This window comes from Acyrthosiphon pisum, chromosome A1, assembly GCF_005508785.2.
Source record: "Acyrthosiphon pisum isolate AL4f chromosome A1, pea_aphid_22Mar2018_4r6ur, whole genome shotgun sequence".
NCBI lineage: Eukaryota > Metazoa > Arthropoda > Insecta > Hemiptera > Aphididae > Acyrthosiphon > Acyrthosiphon pisum.
In genome coordinates, this window is record NC_042494.1 from 25649492 (window position 1) to 25659113 (window position 9622).

Genomic DNA, 9622 nt, shown 5'->3' on the forward strand with positions numbered 1-9622 from the left:
TCAGGTGTCACTATACATAACTATCTGCAATAAATTGATATAGTAAATTAAGCATTCATTAACAAAGTTGCATGAAACAAATTTTTTATATGAATTGTAGATTTTTGTTAGCACTTTTCTACAGAGTTAATAGTTTCATTTTCCAATTGTTCAAATAATCAAACACATTTAGTAAGGGTGGACCTGTCAATTTTAACACCAAACACAAACATTTTTCTGTTTTTTCTTGATAATATTTGATATTGTCTTCTTGCTTTTCTTTAAATACACATACCTAGTTAATACTGAGCAACTTGGATACCACATACACATACTAAAAAAATTAGGTGATTATTTATTTAAAAAATAATAAACCACGGCAATACACAAATATGACCTTATATTTAAGAAAAGTTTATTATTAATATATACCAAACATTAAATAGTTAATTTTTACAGTATTATTTGTTACAAAAACTAAAAAATAATTTTTTAATTTTAATTTAATATTGAACATTTTGAACAAAAAGTAATTATCTTGAGTATAATCAAGTTAGAATATGAATATAGAACAACTTACAATTACAATTAACAACATTTGTTCTATATAAAAATAAATATCAACATATTATATACACAATTGTTCGTTTTTTACAGTCTTTTTTTTTCTTAGTAAGAATATAGTATTATCTTTAAAATAATCTTCTATTTCGAATAATTTCATTTTATGTGTCTCGGGAATAAACACCCACACAAAAAACACTGATAGAATTGATATGAAACTATAGAACCACAAAATGCCTAGCATACCACCCAATATTCTTTTAAGATCCTCGTAAAAATGAACTGCAACAAACATGACTGCATTACACCATGCCATAATGGGTCCAATAAGTAATCCTTTTACCTCGGTCGGAAACATTTCGCTGGGCAATATCCATGGAATCAGCATTATACCGACAGAGCCAGCCGAAATATAGAGTAACATACACAATAATGATATCCATGTCATAATAATACTTTCATCACCTATCAAAACAAATAAATTAAATTAAACTAAAACTGAATCAGGTATGGTTAACATAAATAGTTATTAAGAAGTATGGGAGTTTCTAAGCAATAGTAACACTCTAATAGTAAAAATATTAACTAGTGGAACTGGGTATCCAGCCACAGTGATAGCACTGATCAACATATAATTATATATTTATATCGCTTTTGTTTATCAAATTATAATAGTGAAATAGTGAAATGAATCTTAAATTAATTATTTAGTTGCTATTTATTTACTACGTTTCTAGTTAGTAATATTGAAAACTATGTTTGCACTTAGCTGTTCACAGCTTTGAGGTGCGTTTATATTAGAGCTCAAACAGGAACAAATTCTACCAAATAAACCAATGTAAATGGTTTAGACGAACCCAAACAAATGCATTTGTCCGTGTTCGTCCCAAGGGCGGTCTGATCAAAGCGTTTGAATTTGTTTGTTAGCATTCGTTCATATTCGGGCTTTTAAGTAAATGCACCTTCACATGAAAACAACATTCTAGTTATAATAATATTGCACAAATACCTAACAGACATATTAACTATTAACAATATAATATTCAATTTAATAAAAATATTTAAATTAAATAATAAGACATAACTGAATTTTAAATTACCATTAGTTCTTAAACAAAAACATAATCCAGAAATGAACAAGGTAATTCCCATGATAATACCACTAATCATACACAGAGGACGTCTACCGTAATTATGTAACATTCCTGTTGCTACAAAACTTAATAAGAATCGGAATAAACCAAACAGTAAAGTGGCAAATTTGATGTCGATACCTTGAGCAACTTCCTTTAATAGTATACAATGAATTATTAAAAAATTATTAAAATGTTTAATTATAATTCAATTACTTGCAACATTTTAACAGCGTGGAATTGAAATGTATAAATTCCAGTAAATTGTTGTAAGACAAAGAATACAATCATAAAAAGTGCAGGTTTAAAAACAGTTGGCTTAGACAAAAGCCAGGCTACACGCCTAAACACATTACTTTTTTCCATTTCTTTATTAATTAATAAATCCTTTTTTTCTTTAATAATTTTCATTTCGTTAAAAGTTTCTTGTACAGCACCTGCACACTATAAAAAAATAATTTGTAATTGTAAGTTACAATATAGTTTTAATTTAAATATTATTACCTATATAATTTATATAATATGTACGATAATATTCAATAGTAAAAATATACTTGGAAATAACTTACATATTTAGAGTTTTTTAAATATGCTAAAGATTTTAAAGCTTTAACATCTTGCCCTTTATGAATTAACCAAACAGGACTTTCAGGTGTCCAAAATACAGTCATGAGAACTGGGAAAAATGCCCCAACAAATGCTATCCATGCAACAATACGCCAATGTAGATATAACCCAGTGCAGTACATTAATAATATTCCTATATAAAAAAATAAAAAATTCAGTTTTGATACACTTTGATTTTTAAACAAAAAAATTGTTATTATAAACAATAATAAAAACAAATAATTATAATAGTACAAAATGCAGAATTCACTGAATAATAATATACATCTTATTGACATTTTTTTTATTTTTCATGCTATTCATTTGAGTTGAAAATATGTATTTGTTAAATACTTACCAAAAGATAACATCACAGAACCTATTGACATCATGGAACCTCGGAGTTTTGGACTAGATATTTCTGCCATATACACATTGGCTGAATTTGTACCAACAGCTAAATTATAGTATTAAATATAATAGTATGGCACAAAGTAAAATATTTAAAATCCTTAATTAAATAACTATCATACACATAGCAAATCCGGTCAATAATCTTCCAATGATGATAATCTTTGGGTTAAAAGCAAGAGCAATTAACATCCATCCAATAAAACATGGCCATAGAGAAATTTTAAATGTGGATATACGACCAATTCTGTCCAGCGTAAAAGCTATAAACAGACATCCAAATGGAGCAGCTATTGAAATACTGCTGGCTAAACATAAGAACATCTGAAAAGTTATATATAGAAAAAAGCCTTGTAAATGTAATTAGTGAATTATCAATAATTGTTATTTTTTTAAATTACTAGTAAATGAAATCTCTGAACAATATTTTGCGTGAAAAACTAACTAATTAACTGTATAACTCTATTAAAAAATAATTTAATATATATTAAACAAAATTTTAAAATCTTAATGTGTTGTCTAATTAAACATAAAATATACAAATATACCAGCATGTTTATTTACATTTTTTCTATCACATATTAAGACATTTTACGCTTAGTGCTTACTAATCGTATTTATATTGATTCTATAGATCAGGGGTCAAAATGTGGCCTGCGATTATTTTATGGTTGGTATAAAAATATGGAATATCACATTATGTTAGTTGACAATGATAATAACATATTAATACACCAAACAGCATTGAACTTAAATAAATTAAATTAAATACTATATTTTAAATTTAAACTGTAAAATGTAAATAAAATAAGGTGTATGGCCAGTAAAATATTTTTTTTTAATTTTCTGGCTCTTGACACCAAAAAGGTTGCCGAGCCCTGCTATAGATAAATCATAAATGATTCACCTTTATAACCATATAATGAAAATTTATATTTTAAATTTTACAAAAAAAATATGGTTGAACTATGGTCAGAGATATAAAACAAAAATTGATTATTAGAATTTTTATTTAATACTAAAATTCATATAAAATCTAAAATATAAAAATATACTCTAAAAAAACATTATCTTACCAATCCAGGAAGATTGAGAATCACTTATCTTGCCCATTTCATCATTGTATTTTTCAAGTTGTGGTAGAAGTATTGCAGAAAATCCCAAAGCAAATCCTGTGTGTAAGTTAGTAGTTGCCACAGATACACAAGCTAAAAACTAAACACACAAATACACAATTTTATACAAACATTATACCTTAAAGAATAACATTTACCTCAGCCCAATTAAATGTTTTCTTATTTTCATTTTGAATTTCTTCAGCTTCAAATTCATGTTTTACTGGGTTTTCATTTAGTTTTATACTACACATAGATAAGATACATAGATTATAAATAAATAAATTTAAAAAATATATTACTAATGGATTTTAGTAATTGTATTACCTTTCTTCTTCCATTATGACTGTAATTTCAATATACTAGGTAATATTCAAACTATTTTGATGAAGATAAAATCACTGGTATTAAAAGTTATAGTTGTTACATTTATTAATTCAAATGTTCAATTAATATCCTAAAACAAAAATTATAAATTTAATAAAAGAATTAAGGTAGGTGTGGATTGGGCTAATGTTAATGAAAATAACATTTTATTTTTTGACAAATAATGTATTTGATAATATTAATGTGTAGTAAGACTACAATTACTACAAATTAATATGATCAAATATATTATTTACATTTATAAATATTTCATTATAGAGGTTTGAAAATATAAAACGACTCGTTACAACCTCATTTATGCAATAACTTTTACAATTTCAAATTACTTAGTTGAACTTATTTTTATTCAAATGTATCTCATAAATGGGGTAGAGAGAAAATTTGAAAAATCTTATAAGGGGCGCACTGCCACATTTTAATGTTGAATATCAATCATTAATAATAAACTAAATAACAAGATTGACTTTGTTTTTTTTTTGATAATTTCACACCATACCTATTCTAAAAATATAAATGAAAAATAGGAAATAAACTGTAGGAAAAATTATGTTTAAACAATATTCAAATCTACCCCAAAACAATTAACAAAAAGCATTGTAATAATTTTAATAATTATAAATAAAGTATGTACAGTAAAAAAAATACTAAGCAACGACATCTAGGATAAGTATACATTTATATTATGTACTTTCAATTTTAGTACTTTGTTTCCAAAAACTTATTATGGAAAACGAGATTTTTTTTTTTCTGGTCTTGAAATAAAATAGTTAGGTAATTAAAAGATATTTGTTAGAAGAATAGTCACTTAGTTATTTATAAAATAGTAAATCGGTACTTTGCCTATTTATCACAGTGATTATAAGAACTATAACTATAATCATTATTTGTAATTATGTACCTAGATAGCAATATAACACTAGATTGTGCAATATTAAACTAAATATGATTATTATAAATAAAGTTTATAATTAATTACAAATTCTACATTATAATTTTATAGTGTACTATTATATTATTACAGTAGGTACTAGTGTACTACCTACCTATAATATACCTAATCATGCAGATATTTTTAAGAGCCTTCACCTTTGCCAATGCATGAGTAATCTAATAATGAGACTAAAATAGTAAAATATGAATACAATTATTATAGTTCAATGTTTCAGTTAGTATAATGTTATATGTGTTATTATGATTTATGTTGCATGTATTTAATAAATTCTATAAATATTAATTCCAGATAAATTCTTTTGTGGTGAATGTTGCAATACAAATTTAACTATAATATTATAGTAAACATCCCTAATGAAATATAATTTTTTTTATTGATAAATATCAGTGGTCAGGGCACTACTAGTTTTTTGTAGCGCGCTTACGCTACAGTTACTCCTCCAAAAAATTAGCTCCTATCGCTATCGCTTCTTTTTTTTAATGTAGTGTGCTGTTTTTAATACTATTGTTTAAATGTAGCGCACTACTTTTACGCTACATTTTTTTTAAATGAACCAATTGAAAATTGGTAGTTTATAGTTGTACTGATTTAACATTTGGTCACTGGACGGGTTTTTAACTATTTAGTATTTAAGTAAGAGATTGATTATCACATTGAGTGCCAGGCCAAAAATGACAAAACTGAGCATTCTGACCGGGACATTTTTTTTATAATGTGTGTATCATATAAATGTGTATCATTATCAATACACACTGCACAAATAAACATAATAGTTGTGTATTGAAATTGATACACATGGCACTCAAAGTGTTAATAATGATAGTAATTTTTATAACATTTATACAGTCTTGTTAAGAATACTTTTCAAATGTATTTAGAATACGTATTTAAATACTTGGAGTCATTTGTATTTGAAATATTTCTTCGAATACTGTCTTTTAAAAGTATTTGAATAATGAATATAAATACAAATACATTTTAAAAGTATACAAAATGCTTTTACATTTATCATAAGTGTATACTTAAAATTATTAATAATTTAAATTAAATAAATAAATAAATACATTATTTAATTAGTAAAGAATTTCAGCGAGGTAGATATGAATTTTAGGCATTGTGCAATCTACATATTTAATGAAATCATAAAAATTCTTAGAAGCATTATAAAATATTATTTTAAGACCAATTTTTAAAATTGTGATACACAAAACAAAAATATTGTTTGTTGAAATACAACAGTAAAAAAAAAAAGTAAGCATTTAGTATTCTGGAATAAAATACAAAGAAAGAAAACATATTATGAAAGTATTTAATATACACTTGTCAAAAAGTATTTAAACATAAGTAGGTATTCAAATACTTAAAGAGCCCGGTGCCAATGTAATTTTGTACACAAAAATATGCTCTACAGGAATAATGATTCAGGATTCCGTTCTGTAGAATCAACCAAATTTGAAAAAAAATTTTAACTAATAGAGGGTAATATTTTACAAGCTCCATTAAACTCCATTTTTCAATATTTTAATCTCAAACTTTATAATATGTCTTCAAAAATAATACAATTTTAAGCGATTTTTACAAATTAAATCATATTATTATTTGAAATAGAATAAAAAATTGTAGTTTGATGCGGCCTCTAGAAAGTCTTCTTCTTTCAGATAGAAGAATAGTTATCAAAATCCGATAATTCTACAAGGCACCCTATTAACTCCCACTAAACCCCACACTTTTTGTGTTTGAAGGCATATTTTTTGATGATTGTATGAATATTGATTTAACACTAATTAGTTAGAAAAAAATACAAATATACCTAGATTTTCAATTTTCAATAATAGGTATATGTAGGTATGCAAACAATAGGTAAGGCACCTACTAAATACTAAATGTATAAATGTGTATCAATAATATAAATTGAAAACGTGTGTTATAAATTATAACGCTGTTAAATGTTAATTGTTATAATATAATTAGTACCATTGATTATAAATACTAGTATTTATAACCAATGGTAGTACTTATATACCTATTTCCTAGTAGAATATTAAAATAAAAACTACTTAGGTAACTACCTAAATATATTACATAATTTTGTAATTATAATTTGTATCAATAGTCTATACCCATTTTATTATATTATATACTTTGTAAAAGGGCAGATGCCCGTTAACACTAACAAACAAAATAAATAATAAGGGATTGGACTGGTAATATATTATTGACATGCGCATTGCATATCGCCTCAGCACAGAACGCTGACCAAATAACGATCTGTCAAGACAATTTTAAAGTCACGATGATACTTACGTCGAATCCAACCAGTGAACTTGTCTATAAATCCGACAGATGAAAATTAAATCCTCGTGCGCAAGAGCCGGTCCCCGAACCGAACTGTAATATCTTGTATAATAGCCAATAGGTAATGTTGGATTGTTGGAAGTTTGAGACGGCGAACGAGCAATCTCCCACACGGCCGACGACTGATAAGTGACGATCACAGATATAATATATATAATATTATATTATATATCTGTGGTAACAATTTTTGAGTGTTGACTGTCTAAAAGACGTTATAACACTGATCAACTGTCTACTACTCCATGATGCGGAGTCGCATACAATATAGATAACGAAGACCGAAGTAGGTGAGTCGGAGTGACGCCGGTAATGTCACGTATATATAGATAGACAATAGATACATTCATAGATAATATACATAATATACAATTGTTATTGTATATTATCTATGAGTGCACAGTGTCACGGAATTGACTATTGAGAGTTTATACATGCAATTATACATAAATTATAAATACATGTAATACCGTAAGTCGTAATAGGCCCATAGACAATTAGTAATTATTATTTTACATTTTAAATTTAAACAGCAACCGTCGCGGTGCCAAACTGGCAAGTGGCAACTGCCAAAACTCAAAACTCAAAAGGCTGGAAAAAACCAGATACGAAAGAGCGACGACGTGCACTGCGCACGCTCAACGCCGTCGCGGTTTAAGATAAAGTTTGTGACTGCCGCGACCGCGGCGCCGCACATCATTATCAAACCAAGGCACCAAGGCAAACACTGACTTTAGACTTAACTACTTAAGATTAAAATTAAGATGGTCGATGGATCACCGTATTATTTTTGTATTATCTAATACTGCCTGATCAGCTTCTCACTAAAGTTATTATAACTCAACAATTAATTGAGTATAAATACGTCACGAAAGATGGGACATAATAAATAATAAATAATATTAAATACAATATGAACATAGGTACTCAAATTTTCATAATTAAATAAAACATCATAATAACAATTATAATTCATAGGCTTCTCTTACGCTTATCACAATATTAATTATCGAAAATACACTGTCACAGTTTCTTTTTCCTAATTTAAAAGTTTTACAAAATTCGTGAAAATCACAAAAATGTGTAAATTATTTTGTATATTTTTTTTAACTGATGATTAACAAGTGATTTTATAATTTGTAAAGGAATATTTCTACAATAAGTACAATAATAATGGTGAGGATTTACAGACACGGCCACACGGGGCTTATGGCCATTTATCGATGGAACATCATGAGTGACATGTAGATTTTGTATTTAAAAATTCATCAAATTTATAACTTTAACACTAAAGGCTGAAAATTATAAATTGAGTACAGCTGTAGATTGTAGAAGATTCCTTGTCATTCTTTATATTCGCTAGTGCTAATTTAAAAAATAAGTTATGCATTTAAACTTTAAAGTATTATACATTTGTATGAGAGATTATTAATTAAAGTAGGCACACATTTTGACATTAATACATTATAGATATTGGGTATTCAAAGTTCAAACTATATAATAACTATCTTACTTCTTACTTATTATGTTGTAATTTACATAAATATTATTAAGTGTTATGTATACGATATGCAGACCCGAATTAAGGAGGGCAGGGGGGGACCGGGTCTCAACAGTTAAAATTTATTTAGGGGCCTCAGTTTTGTCCATTACTTTTTTCATTATAGGCTATAACACTGCATAAATCACCTAAAAAAAATCGATGATTATTTTGCGAGGAAAAAAGCTTGTAAATTATAATTTATAAATAAAGTGATACATTATAAAATTTTGTATTGCTATGTACCTAATGCCTATTGCCTGAATACAGAGTGATTCATTAAGCGTAAAACTCTCAAAATCTCAAAAAGTATTAATGTTTTTGGAAATATTTTTATACATAGTTTCAAGCTGTTAAAAAAACAACGTTTTTATTAAAAAAATCATATTTTTAAATATTTTTTTTAAGTTTTTACTTTTTTGAATGACAACAAAAAGTTTTAATTTTATATTCCAAAGCAGAATATTTTTCTTAATATTTTGATACATAAAAATCGAATTTAGGCCGAGTAGTTTATGAGTTATAAGTATTTAAAGTTTTTAAAAGCGGAGTAGTGGACAGACAATTTGCGGGGTAACCCAAT

General features: G+C 26.5%; 1 protein-coding gene across 3 annotated transcripts; it reads right to left on the reverse strand.

Annotated features, from left to right (window-relative positions):
* Positions 1-362: 362 nt before the first annotated feature.
* LOC100162563 (facilitated trehalose transporter Tret1-2 homolog) lies at positions 363-8171 on the reverse strand. Of its 3 annotated transcripts, XM_008186327.3 has the most exons (11): positions 7452-8171; positions 4136-4265; positions 3967-4054; positions 3770-3908; positions 2816-3001; positions 2641-2739; positions 2246-2436; positions 1893-2120; positions 1644-1830; positions 887-1008; positions 654-825 (listed from the first exon to the last, which is right to left on the reverse strand). In XM_008186327.3, the coding sequence occupies exons 2-11, from the start codon at positions 4147-4149 to the stop codon at positions 781-783; spliced, it is 1299 nt and encodes a 432-aa protein (XP_008184549.1). In that variant the 5' UTR covers positions 4150-4265; positions 7452-8171; the 3' UTR covers positions 654-780. The 3 variants fall into 3 exon arrangements, with proteins under 3 accessions (XP_001949995.2, XP_008184548.1, XP_008184549.1); XM_001949960.5 differs by having other exon boundaries at positions 363-1008; XM_008186326.3 differs by having other exon boundaries at positions 363-1008; positions 2816-3017.
* Positions 8172-9622: the final 1451 nt, after the last annotated feature.